Source organism: Netta rufina, assembly GCF_964035555.1.
Source record: "Netta rufina genome assembly, chromosome: 22".
NCBI classification, from domain to species: Eukaryota; Metazoa; Chordata; class Aves; order Anseriformes; family Anatidae; genus Netta; species Netta rufina.
The window spans coordinates 8105189-8123402 of NC_140146.1; the positions used below are offsets into that span (position 1 = coordinate 8105189).

An 18214-nucleotide genomic window follows, 5' to 3' on the forward strand; every position below is an offset into this window, starting at 1 on the left:
TGTGCATATCGCTGAGGCCTTGAGTGCTTTCAAACCTATTCTGTGTACAAACAGTGCTCCGTTTGCTGCTTGTGTTCCTGTAGGGTGCCTCATTGCAGTGCTATGGATTACATCCTCACGCAGCTAACCTTTAAAGGAGAGCCTGTTGTTCTCTGCTGAGGACTTGCATTAAATCCTCACAGTGGAGCAGACCTGGCACCTTGATGCTCTCTCCGTGACCCTCTAATGTGTCAGGAAGCAGCACATGGCACAGCTGGGTGCTTCTCTTTGGCTGCAGGGTTTCCATCAGCCGTGGGCTCCTTACGGGTGCCCTGTGCGTTTGTCAGCCGGGCAGCTGCCAGCTCAGCACCTGCACCGCGGTGCCTGTGCGCAGGTTGGTTTTCCATTCAAAATGACATCCCGCATGGAGAAATGGGATGAAGTAAAGCTGCGAAGGAAAGTTTGAGAGGATGATTGCAGCAGCAAGTCGAGAGGCAGCTGCCTGCTTGTCGTTACGTGTGCCTCCGCTGCGCTCGGAGCACTGCGCGGTTATCGGTGCCATCGGGAGGGAGAAACGTGGCAGGGCTCAGCAGCAGCAGTGGGGTGACGCTCCCAGCTGCGGAGCCTGCAGGCAAAGAAAGGTGAGCTGAGGACAAAGCCTGTGGTTGAGGCAAAATAGCTCCCAGACCCGTTTCCATGTCCTCAGATGATTGGGAATGCATCGGGCTGTTATCAGTGCATCTGCTACCACACAACCCTTGGAAACTCGCTGCTGCCGGGGATGGCAGAGGTGTGTGCAGACAGAGCCACGAGCTCCTCCTGCCTGCCTAGGGGAGGCTGCTGTGGAAGGGAAGCAAGCCTGGCGTAATGCCCTGGAGTTGTGTGAGCCCTGAGGGCTTTCCCAAGGCTGCCTTACAACAAGGCTGAGGCTGTGGAAGCATTTTGGCCAGCCAAAGTGTGTGAAGAAACAGGAGCTCCGGTGTCTGCAGGTTATTTGTGGGGACTGTGCGGTACAAGTTCATGCTGGATTCATGCAGTACAAGGAAGAGGTGAAATAATGCAGTTTTTTTTTTTCACTCTGACATATCCTGGCATGGGGCTGTGCTCCCAGCCCCTCGGCCATGCCACACTGTGGGGCACCCCAGCACCCTGCTGGGGTCATCTCCTTCCAGCCTCACTGTTCCCTAAAACTGCTGAAATAGCTTTAACAAACTGGTACTGAAAAGATAAAGGAGCTGAATCCCACACGTGCTCATCTCCACGGATTTTAATTAACCTTTTCCCTGCAGCCCAGCTCGGTAACCCAGGCTAATTGCCATAAGGTTAGAGCCTGGTTAGCCAGATCGAGCAAACCCTCGAGCCTATCTGCTGTCTGCTTACAGCTGGGATTCCTCTCCTTCTCCTCAGCCTCTCAAAGGAGATAAACTGCAGCTACACAAAACACTCAGTAATTTGCAGGGCTGCTGTTGCCACTTTCCTTCCTCTGACAGAGTTCTTGTTTGAGATAAATCTCAGTATTTCTTCCTGAAAGGCCCGTGCGTGGTCATAGTGCGCGTCACCACAGCCTCCTCCTCACACCCTCTGCCTCTTTTGGTCTTGGACTTTTTTGGTTTTGTGTTTTTTTGGTCCTGCATTTTTTTCTTCTTGCCTACCCTCAGTTAGGCTGCGGCATGACCCTTGTTGGCTGGTGTGACTGCTGCTTGAGGTGGGAAGGATCCTTTCTGCTAGAGGAGAGGGTGGTGAGAGCATCCACTGCTGATCTGGTGAGCCTTGTGCCTGTGCAGATGACAGCATGAGCTCCTGTTTCCTACCCCACATGCCAAGTCCCGCTCCAGGTTCTCGCTGATTTTGTTTTTTGGGTCTGCCTCAGTGGATTTTGGCAGTGCGCAGTGCTCTGCAGCCTGCCCAGTGCCCGTGTGGAGGAAAAGCCTGCGTGCTTCTCATTTTCCCTCCTTGGCATGCTAATTTCAACCAGATTTTGTCAGCTTTCCAATAGGAAAATCACCGCGGCATGTCACAGACTGCATCGTGCGGAGCCTCGCGTCCTTTTGCCAGTCCTCGCTGCCAGGACGTGCTCCAAGGCAGCACTTGGTGGCTCACTGCAGCTCCCTCAGCTCCTCCTGCTGCGCCCTCCTACCTGCACGCACTGCGGTGCTGATCCTAAAGACACAAGCCTGACATTTAGGGGACAGCATCGCTGCCCTCCCAACAGGGGTGTGAGGGGCTGGAGGTTTCTGGCCCACAACCATGCTGTATACCTCCAAAAATCTCAGAGTAGAAGGAGATGAGAAACTCCAGCAGGAAAACTGGGATGTGCCTGGTTATACGAGGTGGCTGTGGTGCTGCTGCCATGGGATGGAGGCAGAGCGAGGGCAGGGTGGGGGCAAGGGGCAGGGGCAGCGTGAGCACAGCACTGTGCGAGCACAGGGTGAGAAAAGCACAAGAGGAGAGCAGACGTTCAGAGAGGAGACGTCTAATTGCTGAGCACGAGTAATGGGGTGAAAGTAAGAAGTGTATTCAACACATCGGTAACTTGTTCTGACAGTAAAACTCCGTGGTTTCAGATTAAGTTGAAGGGAGGTGGTAGAACAGTCCTTTAAATTCAGTCCTTTGAATAATTTTATTACTCCATATAAAAACTTCCCAACCCCCAGTTTTCCTGTTCTTGAGTATATTTAGAACAGAAAATGTTGGTCCCCAACAAAACGAGTGCTTAATACTTCCCACAGAACAGAATTTGCAGCGTTGCTTTTACTCAAGATACGCTTCTGTGATTTCTGGGAATAATAATAGCTCACAATAACTCGCAATAACTGCTTGTGTCTACTCATTCTTCAAACAGGCTCCATTTCCTCAGGTTTCCTCTGTTTCCCTCATCCTCCTTTTCTGCTCGGGGCTTCCTAGGTGCCCTAAGCAGTGCAAAGCCTTCAGTTGAAAGGTGCTCAGAGGAGACAACCGGCTGTGTTGTTCCCATGTGGCTCCCAAGCACGCGGTGGAGCAGCCACCACCTTCCCCTCCTGGCTTCCCGCTCCCTCCCCACCCTGGTGTGTTTGCTGCTAGCTTAATTTCGTTTGGCAAATAACCTGGTGGTAATTAGCGTAAAATTTCAGCCAAGGTTGCAATTCTTTTCCTGTGGTTTCGGACACCCTGGGTGTCCCCAGAGCTGCTGCCCGCGGGGAGGAAGGAGCGAGGAGCCCCAAAACGCAGCCGCAGGGCCGGGGCGAGGTCTGAGCAGGTTTTTGCACTTCTTGCTTGCAAAGACACAGCTAGAGGCAACGCCCTGCCATGATTCACTGGGGAAATGTTTCTTTATCTCGTTAGTAACTCTCATTGACAAATATGTGCTCGTCCTTTTGCTTGGCACGGAGCTGTACGACTCCTCTTGCTTAACCTGCTGCGCTGTGCCAGAGGCAGCCGTGCCTGCTGTGTGCACGGGTCTGTCTGTCTGTCTGTCTGTCCATCCAGGAGCTCTGGGGCGCTGCAGGAACCAGCATCCCTCACCCGCTTTAATTCCTGCACCTGGGACACCTACCAGCCGTGCACACAGAAATCCTGCTCCTGCGCTAATTGTGTTAATCCTTCCATCACGTACCGCTCGAAAAGCTCCGGGGAGCTCAGTGCGAGCGGGGAGGCTCTGACCAGTAAAGAGGTGGGTTTGGGAGGGATGAGGGATACCTCAGCAGGCAAAGAGTATGCAAGGAGCAGCCAGGTGCTGTCAGGGCTGGGAGCTTTGTACTTGCAGAAAGACACCTTCAGTACTGAAAATGTGGGGTTTGGTTATGGCAAATTCAAATTGCTCTTCGGCAGCACAGTTTCGAAGAGCTGCGTCCTTGAGCAAGAGTCTCAGTTCTGGTTTAGCTTCAGTAATGTTTTTTTGTGTTGTTTAAAGTGCCCTGAATAAACTCAAGCAGTATATGCCCTTACCCTGAATGTCCTCTGTGAGTTGCAGACCTGTGAGTTGCTAATCTCGTTCTTTTTGTCAGTTGCCATCCCAGTCCCTTTTCTTCGTTTCTGAACTCTGTGTATTGCTATGACATTGTTTAGAAATGTCACCTGTGGACCAAAGAGGCTGGATTGAAAGAGCTTTGTGCTCGATACTTAGCAGCCTCCAGAGACTGCTCTGTGCAGAAAGTGCACAGAAATGTTAACAGACCCAAAGCTACTCAGGTTTTCTCTCCATGGAAAAAGGAATCGGTGGCTGGCTTTTCGGCTGCTCTTGTGAATGTGATCTGGTTCCTCCATCTGCCTGGAGAACTTTGATCCCCTCTGGTTTGAGAAGCAGTGCACATGTATATGTGTACACACGCACACCCGCATGGCAGGAATTAAGGAGCTGCACGGCTACAACCACATACATTGCCATTATTTCTAATTATAGCCAGATGGAGGAATCTTACGTCTCAGGAACTTGAGATTGCCTCTGACAAGCTTTTGATATGCATCTTAGCACTGTGCAGCTTGGAGCTTCACAGATTTTTAAATTTCTTCTCAGCTCTGGACATTATTCCTAGTATTTAAGGGCAATTCAAGGTCTGTGAAACAGGAATTAATCTCTCTCTAACCAACTGCTGTCCACCTCCTCGGTTTTGGGGCTGTGATAATAAAATATAATAGGATTTTTTTTTATCAAGAACTTGTGGGCTTGTTCCCATTTCAACTCTTGAAAGATTGCTCAGCATTTGGCAGAAGGCTTTTCTGGCACAGAGACTGTCTTTTGTTCAAGGGCATGTAGTTTTAACAATAGAAATAGACATGCAAAGTTTTATTGGCCAAGTGGATTTCTTGTAGGAGCCGTGCCTTGGTTTTCTGGTCACGGAGCTGCGCAGAGCTGGGGAGGGGGGTGAGGAGCTCTGGTTGGGATTCTCACCTTTGCAATGTAATGATTTGGGGTCAAACTGGACTTCATTGTGTTCTTAACCTGAATGTGTTATCATAAAACCCTTGCTAATCATAGACTTGATGCAGGTGTTAACTTGCTTTCTCATCCCTAAAGACAGAGCAATACAGAGCGTGGCTCCTCGCTGCACAGCCCAGGTTCTGCTGCATTTCAGCAGCAGGTAAGAGAGGTCCCAGCACACATGGCGTGAGATGTGTTAAACGCTCTGGGAAGTACTGAGATGAGAAACATGATAGTAAAACACGTAAGTTCAGTCTTTCATCCTGAAACATGTCAGCTCATTTCACGTGTCGTGTAAACACCATCTCTTCAGTTCTCCATTCAGCCATGAAAACTATGAAGGAGGAAAGGGAGCATTAGTGCAGAACACACAGACATTGCATCTCACCCTGCTAGCAGTTTCTGCTTTCAGAATCGTGCATATAACCCCACGGACCAGTTACTTGTGTGTGACTGTGCGAGTGTAGCTGGCAAATTTGCTGCCTACACACTCGATGTCGGGCGTCAGGGCAGGAATTGCCTGGGCAAACCTCAGCGCTGTTGGGGGAGGCAGGGTGCTCTCACCTTCAGCACATCGCTGAGCTCTGGAGAAGGCAGTTTTTATGCTGGGAGAGGAGGAGATTGACTCAGCAGAATCCCAGCATCTGCTGCTGAGGCGCTGAGCTGTTAAACTTTGCTGCTTCGTGTTGCCCCTCGCTTCAGCTCTTAACGTTAGGTGTTTGCTCCCACCATTGATGTCAGTATTTAGGTAACAAATGGACTTAGCCAGGCCTATCTCCAACAGAGGAAGAGCAAGGAAATTAAGATTTTAATAAATTCATAGTCCTAGAGGGAATGCCTCTTGGAAAGCGTTGCAGCAGTTGGCTCGGTCAGTCTCTACCCTGGTGAGAGGGTGATGTGCCTCCATCTGGGAATCGGGACTGCTGCAAATTGAGCAAGAGGAAGGATGGTTTATGCTGATTGACAAACAAGATGCATTTTTTTCTGATTGCATGCTTGTCCTTGAAATTTCTTAAATAGCTTGGCTGATTAAACATGATTGAAATCACAATCTTGTTCCTTTTGCATTCATTCCTCAAATCTGGAGTCGCTCAACAGAGAATAAATAATTCTACCTTCAGATAATGTCATGCCCATTTCTCTGATTTTTTTTTCCTTTTCCCTTCTCTTCTGCAGATGTTGATGAGTGCCAGGTTCACAATGGGGGCTGCCAGCACAGATGTGTGAATACTCTTGGATCTTATTACTGCGAGTGCAAACCAGGCTTTCGCCTGCACACAGATGGCAGGACCTGCATTGGTAAGCCAAAGTCTGTTCAGTTTCTTGGAGATGTTTAATTCTTTGTATCTCTTTTCATACCTGTAAATTTTTTGTAAATGGTTTATGTTGGCTTATGCACTTGCATCCATCCTCCAAGCAGGAAATTTGATATGGCAGTGATGGGTTACCGGTTCCTTTATTTCTCAGGATTCCAGTAGGGTTTTTTTTTTAATACGTCTCTCTGGCTGGGTTCATAATATTTCCTGTTCTTCACAATGGCCATGTGCAGTTTAGGTTTCTTGCAGTGCCTCAGTCTATTCTGGTTCAAGAGAAATAACTCACAGTGCATTGGTGCATCTACTTTCGGTACAGGGTGCATCAGATATGGAATTTCAAAACTCATCCATAAAATAGATGCTCTTAAACGCAGAGATTCAAGTCAGTCTTTGTCTTTACCTCAGCCAGCTTTCTGTGTCTGCATGGCAGGCATTAGGTGCAACAAACAGCAGAAAATGAGCATGGCTACATGTGGAACTGTGGCCACAAAAATCCCCAAACCCGCTCCCCTGAGGTGTGAGTCAGCAGCCCGCATGGACAGTGCATGTCCAGGCACTGTAACTTGGATGCCAGGTCAGGCCTGTGGCTGATTTCTGGGCTGATTTCTTGAAATATCATTGCCTTCTTGCCCCAGAGCAGTGTTTCAGAGACACCAGGGTGGAGCTTGGAGTCTGCCTTCCAGCATCTGCTGCTGTTTTTATTAAACCACTTCTCCCTTACAGTTTTATTTGACACATTTTTTTTTTTTTTTGAGGGATATTTTCATACAAATGGAAAGAATTCCTGGGCGATGGTATTTCAAAGACCATTTGTTGGATTTGCTCAGAATGCAGTCACGTTCTGAAGTTTGCTGAAACCAACCGTGAGCATGTGTGCTCCAGTTGGGAACGGTGATGTGAGCAGAAAAAAACATCTAGGGAAGGGGCACCACCATGTCCAGGACAGCAAGGACATGAGGCTGTTGGCATCTGTACTCTCTCTGTGGCCATGCTTCACAGTCTCAGGGAGATGGACACTTAGGGTGCAAGGCACTGAGTGCCGTGCATGTCACTGGAAGAACCCAAGAGAAAAGGGTTGCAAATAAAGAAAAAAAGCCAGATATTCCCAGTGCTGTAGCACTGAACACGTGAGCTTGTGTTTATGGCTGTGTGTTGCAACTGTTTGCATGTAAGCGTGTGGTCTTTCATCTAAAAATTGCCTTTGTAGTGTGTAGTTCTCCTGGTGGCATACGGTGATCCTGTCACCTCTGCCTCACTGAATAACACACGAGACAAACTGGGAAAGAATTGACCACTGGGAGGCTTTGCTGTTCTCAGAAGGGTCAGCCCCAGAAGGTGAAACGATTTCCAAAGAAAGTGTAAACGAGAACACAGCAGGGAGGAGCCTCGTGTTTAAAATAAATGCCTGTTTTTTGTGCTTCTGGTTTACCTGCTCACGCGGCAGTGACGCCAGAGCCTGCCCGCTGGGGTCCGGGTGTCAGGGCATCCCCGCGCCGTGTCGCTGGCTCCGAGCGCTGCAAACCTGCTTTGCATTAAACTTCTGAGCCAGCGTTTGCCATAACGCGCACAGCGTGCTCGGCGCTGGAATGCACCCGCCTGAATTACGGGGTCTCTCTTGGTGAAACCCGATCTGCTCGGGGAGCCCCAGGGGCAGGACCCCAGGGAGTGCTGCTGGCAGGATCTGTGCCACGCGCTGCAGGGGGTGAGAGCGGGTGCCAGCTCCAGCTGCACCGCTGCCCACCACGGCTTCGAAATTAAAGTAACAACAGAGCAGCCCCCACGATCTGGCTTCCTTGCCTCAGGACTGGTGGCTTTTGTTCTTTGCGCTTTTGTGACAGAAATACACATGTATGTGTGCGCAGATATATATATCCTGCCGTCAGTACGGCTCAGTGCTGGGCCCATTAAGGCGGTTGTGCCGAGGGATGGAAGTAAACATTTTTTTCTTGTAAAAGCTCAGAAAAGAGTGCACGATCTGCGGTTGCTCCTCTGCCAAATGCTCAGCATAGTGCTGGAGTGCCCGCAACGCCCCGTGGCTGTAAGGCTGGCTCCATCCCTGCTGCCTCTGGGCAGGTTTCTGCTGCCAGGCTGGGCTGTGTGCTGCAGACGGCGGTGGTCTCACGCCAGTGCTGCAGCTGGCCGGGGGCAGTTTTACACCACCCCAACCCCTTTCTCGGGTCGGGGCTGAGCGCAGCACTGGAGCTGCACTGGGTGTCATTCACCACATGGCTCTGTGGTCTGATAAAAGCTGTGTTTTGCTTCAGGTTGAGATCGCCTTGAATTTGCAGGCAGGAATCGGTGCAGCCAAAAATTGCAATTTAAATATTTCCACTAAATAAAATCAAACAGATGGGAATAAGAGCACCAGCGAGCCTCCCCGCTCTGTCCCCTTGCTCTGCAGAGCCTCTGCATCCCGCGGGCAGCGCAGGAGAGGATTTTGCAGAGTATTTTGGCGGCACACGGGAATCGCTGCCGCAAGTTTTCTGGTTAAAGTCCATAAAACCACGGCTGTCATTCTTTAAATGTTTTCCAATTGCCACACAAGCCACAAAGCCTTGGTTAACTCGCAGCACTGCCCGATGCCATGCAGCTCCCCTGGAGCTGAGGAGCTCAGCTGGTGTGCCCGGTGCAGGTGATGAGCCCTCTTCCATTAACCCCAGCCTGCGAGGGAAGCACGAAGCCTCTTTTATTCCTGCAGAGGTCAAAGAGTTGAAAACCAGGTAAAAATCTTTTGCTGCTTTCTCTTGATGGCTTTGCGCCCTCGGTAGATGTTCACACCTTTGTGCTCAGTGGTGCAGGTGGTTACAGCCAGCACAATGCAGGGATAGATCAGCACAAAAATTCGGAAGTTGCTTAGGCACCTTTAAAAGCAATCTACTCTGAAGTGTACTGCGGTTCTGTATAAATAGCTGCTTGGCTCAGAAAGCCTCGCAGTGGTTCCCGTGGTGCAGGAGGAGAACAAAGACTTGCAGCCACGGCCAGGACGGAGCCGGGGTGTCGGGAGCTGAGCGGGGGCTGTGACCCCGCTGTGCTGCTCTCGGGGTCTGGCTGCCCCTGGAACCGTGCAGGTCACTGCATGCTTGTGGGTGCTGCAGACAGCTTGCAGCCCCTCCGTGCATCCTGCTCCCCATCTCACGGGGACTCCAGCCACCGGCGGTGCTTTGGGCAGCCTGCAGCTTGGTGCAAGATTCGTTTGTTGTGTCTTTGTTGTCCTATTCTAGCAAGTTGCTGATGACTTTAATGCAAAAGAGAGAGGAAAAAGGGAGCAGACATTTCTGTTGAAAGTGAAGTAGAGCAAAAAGAGTCATTGGACGTCCTGAAATTACCTTTCTTTATCAGAACCACATGGGCAGGAGGCAGAGAGCTGTCATCTTCAGGTCTTTCTCCACAGCTTCAGCAGGGGGATGAGCTCCAGTCCAAAGCAAAGAACTTAATGTGAGCCAATTGCTTTCATTGGCCTGCAGAGGAGTGAGATGGTCTGTATTAACACACATGTTTCTGGAAATTGTCTGAGGTTAGAATAAATCAGTTTGGGATTACATGGTGTAGCCCTCTGTATATTGAGTACTGCAAGTGAAGAAATCTCGAGTATAGCAGCAATTTATAGCGAACAGGAGGATGATGCCATCAAGGGTTGTGCAGGCTTGAACTGTGTGCACAGGAGGGTAATTATCTTTACTTCTTAGAGGTTTTTAATCTGCATGTATTATAGAGACAATTTATACATTTTAGAGACCTCGAGCTCCTTGTCCAGCGGTGCTGCTCAGCCCTTCCTTGGAGTCAGTGGTTTTGTGTCAAGCTGCAAAAGCCAAATGCCATGCTGAACTGTAGTGACGTCTGTCTGCAGTTATTTTTCAGCTATTAGCTCACTGCTTCTGGTGGCAGGTTACCTGGATGTGGAGGAAAGGCATGATGATATTGGAGGGATGGGAAAGTGGAAGAGCCCGAGTCGTGCATCAGCACCACCTCGCAAAGCAGCGAAGTGCCTGGGTGCCTTCAGAGCTGCTGGACTCGCCCTTTTCCCAGTCCTAGGGGAGCCTGGGGAACCCTTTTTGTGCCTTTTTTGTTACATTTTTGTCTGTTTGGGCCCAGGAGGACCAGGCTCAGGTTTAACATCTTTCAGCAACGCCGCATCCCTGCAGGCAGAGGAGACAGCAGCAGCGATCCTCTTGCAGACGATGAAATATCATCTGTGGAAAATCTGTCTGAACTCTAATTACAAAAAGCTGCATGATGTACAAGATGACACTGGATTTGGCAGCATTGTCACAGAAAAGTTAAGCTAGGAAAAGCATCTGGGAATGGAAATATTTTTAGAGTGGTTCTGTAAACAGAGAAAAAAAGCCATAATTAAAACAAGGCCAGCAGCGAGGTCTGCAGGCTGTTCCTCTGCCAGAAGCCAACTAAGGAGACCCAGAGCTAAAGGCCCTCGCTTTGATGGAACGACACCCAAGACAATGTTAACATTTCATTTGTTTTTCCTCGTTATTCCTGTCCTTAACTCGAATTCGTTCCTATCTCAGCAAAGCTCCAGAGCTGCAGGAGCACCCCTGCCAGCCCGCGCCTTGCCGTGGCTGCGTGCTGAGCGTGGTGGGATGCCGGGGCTCTGCTCCCTTCGTTGTGCGTGTGCCACGAGCACCGTACAGCCTGCGAGCACTGCACAGGCCACGATGCCAGCAGCTCCTTCCCCATCCATACGTCTCTTGGCAGGGGAGGGCTTCTGGTTCCCATTAGTCGTCGTGGTCTGGAATGTACCCGTGGTGGCTGAGGCACACGGAGCACGAGGGCTCTTACTCATCATGTGCAGTCGCAGAATTGTGAGGCTCAGATGGGGTTATTAGGCTCCAAGAGTAAATTTGCTAGCAAATAACCTACACAGAAAGAAACGCAAAGGGACACAAAAAGCTCTGCAAGACCCCTGTGTTCTCACCACTTCACCTTTCATGTCTTTCATGTCTTTTCTTGGGCTGCAGACAGTGTTGGTCGAGCCCCATGTTCAGTGCTTCTGGCACACGGGTGGACTTGGGACAGGAGTGCAGGTCCCTTCAGTTCTTGTCCTGCCCAAGTTGCTGGTGGTGGCCAAATGTTGCCATCTCATGCACGGGGAGAGCTTGATGTTTCCTGTCATTTGGGGCATTTTACACTTTTTGCCACCGCAAGGCTCCACCTAAGCAGCTACCCCGTGGTACTGCATGGGCGTCATGCCTCAGCACGTGGTAAAGGCAGCCCAGGGAAAGTCTGATTTCTTGTGTGTAGAAGTTGCCTTTTTGGAAAACCTGCTTTACCGAACCTTACAGGATTTCTGTTGGCATCCTCTGTCTGCTTAAATTGTGTAATGAAGAATCTGAACTTTGGGTTTTTCCACTCTAAAAACTTGTCTTTCAGAGAGGTATGTGAAGAGGGCAGTTACTGAGATTGCACATTCATAGAATAACTGCATACTGGGAGGTTATTTTAGATGTGAGATGTGTTGGCTTGTTATGGATTGGCCAAGTTTTTTTCCCATAAGAAGGAATGTTTTGGCAGGCTCTAGCATTGTTTTACTTTTTTATTATTTAAAAAAAAGCACTCCAATAACACATTATTTATGTGTTTCTGAATGTGCATTATTAGACACTTTAATATATCAGAATATCTTAAATGACCACCCATCTCTGCTGAAGCACTCTAAGTCTGACCCATAACTTTCCAGTAACGTCAACTACTTCTGTTGTTTCCTTCCAAATGGATTAAAGGAAACAATGTCAGCAAAGCTAACACAAACCGATAGTTCTTGCTCCAGCCGTACACTGTGTATGGCAATACTCTGACCCTATTAAGTCATTTTTATTCTCCAAAATGTTGTTTAGTTAATTAGAGGCATACGAAGGGAAGTTCACTTTGTAAAATCAGAGAGCTCTCAGCTCTGAGTCAAGGCATATTTTTTTGCACGGGAAGCGTTTGCAGAAAAAATGACTACACAGTTTTGCCTTTTTTCCCTTCTTGTATACCCTGCCAAATATTTGGTTTTCAGTAATATGCAGGAGAGGCTTAATGAAATTACTTTTGGTACTTTATCTAGAGAATATACTCTTTTAAACTCTGTAATTGGCTAAAAGGCTCAGGTAAAACAAGAGGGTAAATGCAAGGCACTGAGCGAGCTGAAAAATCTGTTTTCCTGCTATTTAAATTCAGGTCCAGAGAGGATTTTTGATAGCAGAGGGAAAAGGCTGCAAGTATTTGACCAACAAGTAATAAAAGCAGGAGACTGACATCTCATTTAATCTCTTGGCTGCTTTTTTCCCCCGTGAACATGTTCCTTTGGCCCTGGTCCCGTCTGTTCATGAGCTCTTCTGCAGGAGCCAGTCCTTGCAATGAGAGTTGCTGGCAGACACACGCTGCCTGCTCTGAGCCGTGCAAGAGCTGCCACTACCTGAAGTTGGTCTGCAGAGACATGGCCTTCCTTAGAGGGGTTTTTAGCTTCCTTACAGCATTTCTTGAAGTCAGCATGTTGGTTCCTTCCGCAGTGTGAAGAACGAGTCAGAATTACAGGGGGCCACCACTTGTGCCCCTCCATCTGCAGCCAGATGCCCCTGACATCTCCAGCCAGACATCACAGCCTTGGTGCTCGTTCTGCAGAGCAGTCCTGGCCTGTAAAAGCAGAGCAGGAGAAATGCTATTTTAAAGCTAACTAATCATAATAAGCTGTAAATCATAATAATGAGGAAAAAAAAAAAGCAGTCCACATCTTTGGTCATAAGACCTGTTTTCTGCTGTAACCTAGGCAAAACCTTCTGTTTTCTGGTTGTCTGAAATCCTTTGGGCAGGAGAGCGCCTTGCGCAAGGCCACACAGAAATGCTGTGGCACGGCCAGGAGCAGCAGGCAGGAGTCCCAATTCCCAGTCCCGCCTGCACTTACTGGGAAATCACATTTCCTGCCAGCACATCTCCGAGCCCTGGCTTAGGAGGTGGCTCAGCATCAGTCTCCTGCGATGTGGGCGAGCACAGCCAGCTTGACTTTCCTGCAGAGGTCCCGTAGCCAAAGCACCGAGCTGGGCAGCATTACACCAGATCAAAGCACGGATGTGCAGGATGCATCTGAAAACACTTTTCCTTGAATGCTCCCAGAGCTGATGGTGCCTGCTTGGCCTTGCCCTGGGTAATTGGTGTCTTTTGCATGGCTTGAAGCCAGAAACTTAATTTTCTGTGTTATTTTGTTACAAGAAAATCTGAATATGCCTGAGTGCAGCTCTCTGAGCAGTAATTAAGTGGAACTAGCTGTGGCATCACACCTGCCCTGTCTGAGCAAACCTGTGAGGATTTCAGCAGTAATACAGTAACACTCACAATTAGCACACTTCACAAATTTGCCGTGAACTTTTCATTTAACAGAGTTTGGACATGTCCCTGGTTTTAAATTCTCATTTGTGGTGCTCTTCATAAACGTGTGAGCTTTGCTTTACCCTCTGAAAAGAACCTCACTGGGCGACACAGCATTTCCAGATGAATTTCATGTCCTTTTCCCCCGCAGTGGTGAACTCCTGCTCCCTGAACAACGGCGGCTGCGAGCACGACTGCGTGCAGGTGACGCTGATCCAGCACCAGTGCCGGTGCCGCCGCAATTACCAGCTGAGGGAGGACGGCAAGCGCTGCGCCCGTGAGTCCCCGTGGCACCCTGGGCACCTCTCTCGTGGGCTGTTCTCGTGGGCAGGGTGGGGGCACGGACAGCATGGACTTGATATGTGAAATGGTATCAGGGCACACACTCCTGAGAGGTGGAAGACAGCAGCGTGTCACAGTAGGACAGGATCTTCTCCCCTTTCCACCTACTAAATTCATGGCCACACAGCCCCACAGCCATTGTAGGTTCTGCCCTCACCTGTAGCACATGGCTGCATTTGATCTTTTCCAGCCCTCGGTTTGCTGGAAGAGTGTCTGGCCATAAATCTCCATAAATCTGCAGAAGCAGCCATCTGTCAGCCATAGCCAAACCTGGTGGGCTTTTATGCTGTTCCACCATCAGCAGGAGATTCTTAGGAGCTGGAAGCCCACCGAGGTTGCAGTCAGACTAACTTTTGGGCAGCTCCAAGCAGGGAACACCAGCAGATTTTATGTCACGGTGGAGAACGGTCTTCCATGGGTTTCACATTATTTTGCTATCCATAAGTGCTTGATGCTTTGTTTTCCCATAAGTGTAATGCCAATAATAGTAGGACTGGTCTGAAATAAGCCTGCTTCTTCTCTTGGACCTCTAGTGAGGAACCCGTGCGCTGACAGGAACGGGGGCTGCATGCACCAGTGCCACAACCACCGTGGGGCCGCGCGCTGCGAGTGCCACCCCGGCTACAGCCTGGCGCCCGATGGCAAGGCCTGCGAAGGTAAGCACCCCACAGCGGAGCTTTTGTAGAGAAAAACCAACTTTCTCACTGTTTAAAGTAGTGCTCAGCCTCAGCAAATGCCAGCTCATGAATTTAATGGAGTAAAGCTTGAGTCTCCCAGAGGGGCAGCATGAAGAGGTTTGGTTGGGGTCTGCCCAGGAGCCCTGCTAGACGATGGGGCCCAACACCTGAGTTTCACTTGATTGGATTTTCCTGGAAGCCTCACAGTAGTTCTGAACCCTTAACGGTGTTGGTCTGGGCCCCAGTGAAGGATTTAGGGTGCAAGAAATTACTGAAAAAAATCAAAGACAGTAAACACTTGTTATTTTGAAGGAACATTTCCCACACTACCTGCTTTTCCTAATTGCTCATCCCTTGCAGATGTGAACGAGTGCCTGACAGGCCTGGCCATGTGTGCTCACCAGTGCCTCAACACCCGCGGCTCCTTCAAATGCACCTGCAGCCCAGGCTACGAGCTGGGGGCAGATGGCAAGCAATGCTACCGTGAGTACTGCCTGCAGTCCCCCTCGTCAGGTGGGGAGGGAGGTGGGTTTGCTTCTGTAGGTTGGAAAAGGGCAGAAAGAGGTGAAATCTGCACCTGGCACTGATTGTGCATCATTTTCTGTGAGCTGGTGGGACTGAGTCACAGCCACCTTCACCAGCAGGTTTGGGGCTGTTCACTTCTTCCACCAAGGTAAGAACTTCTAATCTTTAAAGTTACAATGAAGCCAATTTCACTAGTTTAGGGAATTTATTTGAGGCCATTTGGCTCCAAAAAGGCTAAGTCCTGCTCTTAGGGACCTCATTGGATGAGTTTGGTCAGCTGCAGATGTGTAACTGAAGAAGGAATTGAGCTAATGATGTGATCACATCTGCTACCATCAGGAAAGGAAATAAACAGCTTTGTGTAAGAATGAGCCAGATTGCGCATATGTCTTTGCTCAGCTAATACACATCAGCAGGGTCTGAAGTGAAGCTATCAGCATGTAGCACTAGCAGCCCTCACAGATGAAAGCCTCCGTGGCTGTCCCAGCGCAGGCAGCCAGCATCACTGGAAGCCGTGATGCTCCACCTGTGCGGTGGCCACAGCTCTCACCAGGAGCCTGCCACAGCACTGTGCTTTTGTGGGAGTGGGAAAGTAGGGCTTTGCAAACCAGAAATGGGTCTTGGAAGGCATCGAGTATTGGATTAGAAAGCCAGGTCTATGCCTAACAAATTTTAGCTACTTCTTTCACCTAGCATCGAGTGTCCCACCAAGGACAATTACCCTTGGTGCCCTCAGCCAACTGGTCCACAAGTGACCCAAAGCCTAATAGTTACTGCTGCTCAAGCCTTGGCTTTCCAGGTAGGTGATGCTAGCCCTAGAGGGTCACTTTGGGCAGCAGAAAAACAAGCCCCACTCACATTCTGCTGCTCCAGAAGGAAAAGGACAGTTGAGACTGCCATAAGCCTTGGCAATACCTCTCCTTTAGCAGCAGCATTACGTAGCCCTATTGTATGAGCAATGTTCCCCCGCCCCCACAGTTTTTAGTATCTCCTGTGCAAAGGTCTGGCTTTAGTATTTAGTATGCATCACTAAGAAAGGGGAAAACAGAAGGAATAAATTCATGTTGTGAAATCTGAAAGATAAACTTTCCACTACGGGACAACTTTTGTTTTTGACATGCACAGACCCACTGGGGAACAATCAAGCTCCCCTTCTTTCATCCTTCTTCGGCCTGAGTGCACCAAAAATGTTCTTGTAGGCAGAAACTTTTCCTGAGGTTCAGGGCTGAATCAAAGTTCCATGGTATGAGTTCCTTTTAGTCTAAGAAGGCTTCATTAACCGGACTACGGAGTTTACATAAGCTTTGCCAAGCTGAGATACGTGGCTGCTGTTGATGTTTGCGCCTGCCATTTCTGACATGTCCCCAGCTAGCTTCTCTAGCTGCAGGCATCTGGAGGTTTCTGCAGTTGCTGGATTCTGCTGCTCCCATTCCTAGCTGGCATCAGAACAGCTCTGTACAGGGAAGGCTGAGCCAACTTTGGGTTGGCAGCACATCCTGCAGCTTGACAGGAATGGGAGCAGCTTTGTCTGCAGTCTGCTTCATCTCAGGGCCTGTCCAGAGCCTGCCCCACAAGTCAAGCCTGCAGAGGCCACACGGGGCGTTGCCTGGGATCTGTCCATTTATTTTTGTTATTTGGGCTTCCCGGCCCAGAGGTGGCCTCTGTGCAGAGCTATTTTCATCCTTTCCCTGCTGCAGCTCGTTGGCCTCAGCAGGGCTTTGAGCACAAAAAGGCACACGCAAGGGGCTCGAGAAGACGTGAAGCTCCATGTGGGTGCCTGCTGGAAGGCATCACCCGACATACACCAAACACTGCAAGATCCTAACCAGTGTGCATGTCTTGCAGGGATAGAAATGGAGATTGTGAACAGCTGTGAAGCCAGCAATGGTGGCTGTTCCCATGCATGTCACCACACCAGCTCTGGCCCTGTCTGTACCTGTAACTTCGGCTATCAGCTTGAGGAGGACCAGAAGACGTGCACTGGTAAGGCAAGGGAAATGTCACACTTTGTTTTTACAGATGTGTCTCAAGTAATGAGGATCCCCACAGATCAGATGCTATATGTATATACAAAACAAGCAGATTAACAAGGCTAGAAACAGATGTCAAGTAAAAGGAGATGAGATGCTGCTCAGCTTGAAGAGGTTCACTAAGACCTACCAGGATGGTGTCTGTTGACTTCAGAGCTAATCAGCTTTTCCTGCTAGAACAGACCTAGGAAGGTGTTGGCAGATGCAGAGGCTCACATCTCAGATACCTGTAAGCCTACATCTAGAAGGGGTGATGTATGAAGTGCATTGTCTGGCCTGTTATCCCAAAGTGAGCAGTGTAATTTCTGAGTGAGCAATGTGAGCGAGGCACTAGCATAGCTCAGCCCCATCACTTACACAGCTTGTGTTAGAGGAGAGGCTTAGGGTGAAACCCACCTTGAGCTCTAAGTGTCATGAAGCGGATGCATACACCTGACACTGCATTACTCTGAGCATTACTATTTCCCTTGTGGGAAAATAACCAAGCCCAAAACTCACTGCAGTGCTCACCAGCCAGACCTCTCCTGCAGCAGTGCCTGACTGGGGCACATTCCTGTGCAGCTGGGAGGAAGCATGCAGCTCCCAGCTTTCTGCATATCATGCTTGTAAAAGGACAAATTGGAAAACAAATGCCAGTTCCTGCTGAGGCTGGAACCACCCCCTTGGCGAGCACAGAACCACCTCAGGCTGCCAGCCGTGGTAGCTTCCTGCTGGGCCTCAGGAGCCCCCTTGGCCAGGGAGCACATTGTGAAGGGGGCTGTTAGCACAAAGCTCACTGATTTCAAGAAGAAAGCACGAATCCTAGCTCAGCCTGTGACAGCTCAGCAAAAATCCACCAGAACTAGTCACGGAGCGATTTTAACAATTACTGTCAGCACTACGGAGCTGGGCGTATGCTAACACCCAGCGCCCTTTGCTTTTCATTTAGATATCAATGAGTGTGACAGCGGATCTCACTGCTGTCACCAGGACTGCTACAACTACCCAGGAGGCTACGAGTGTGCCTGCCATGCCGGGTACCGGCTCAGCACCGATGGCTGTGCCTGTGAAGGTAAGCAGAGGTGTGGGGCCCTGCGAGCACGGGGACAG

The 18214-nt window shown here is 49.6% G+C and overlaps 1 protein-coding gene across 1 annotated transcript in view; it reads left to right on the plus strand.

Moving 5' to 3' along the window:
• Nucleotides 1-18214, plus strand: part of MEGF6 (multiple EGF like domains 6) — a gene marked incomplete at both ends in the record, with an annotated part of 72150 nt that overhangs the window by 35647 nt on the left and 18289 nt on the right. Inside the window, 6 exons of the mRNA XM_084300246.1 lie at nt 6053-6175; nt 13703-13828; nt 14427-14549; nt 14931-15053; nt 16941-17078; nt 18054-18176. Of these exons, the coding sequence (XP_084156372.1) occupies nt 6053-6175; nt 13703-13828; nt 14427-14549; nt 14931-15053; nt 16941-17078; nt 18054-18176 (756 nt within the window). The remainder of the gene's footprint in view (nt 1-6052; nt 6176-13702; nt 13829-14426; nt 14550-14930; nt 15054-16940; nt 17079-18053; nt 18177-18214) is intronic.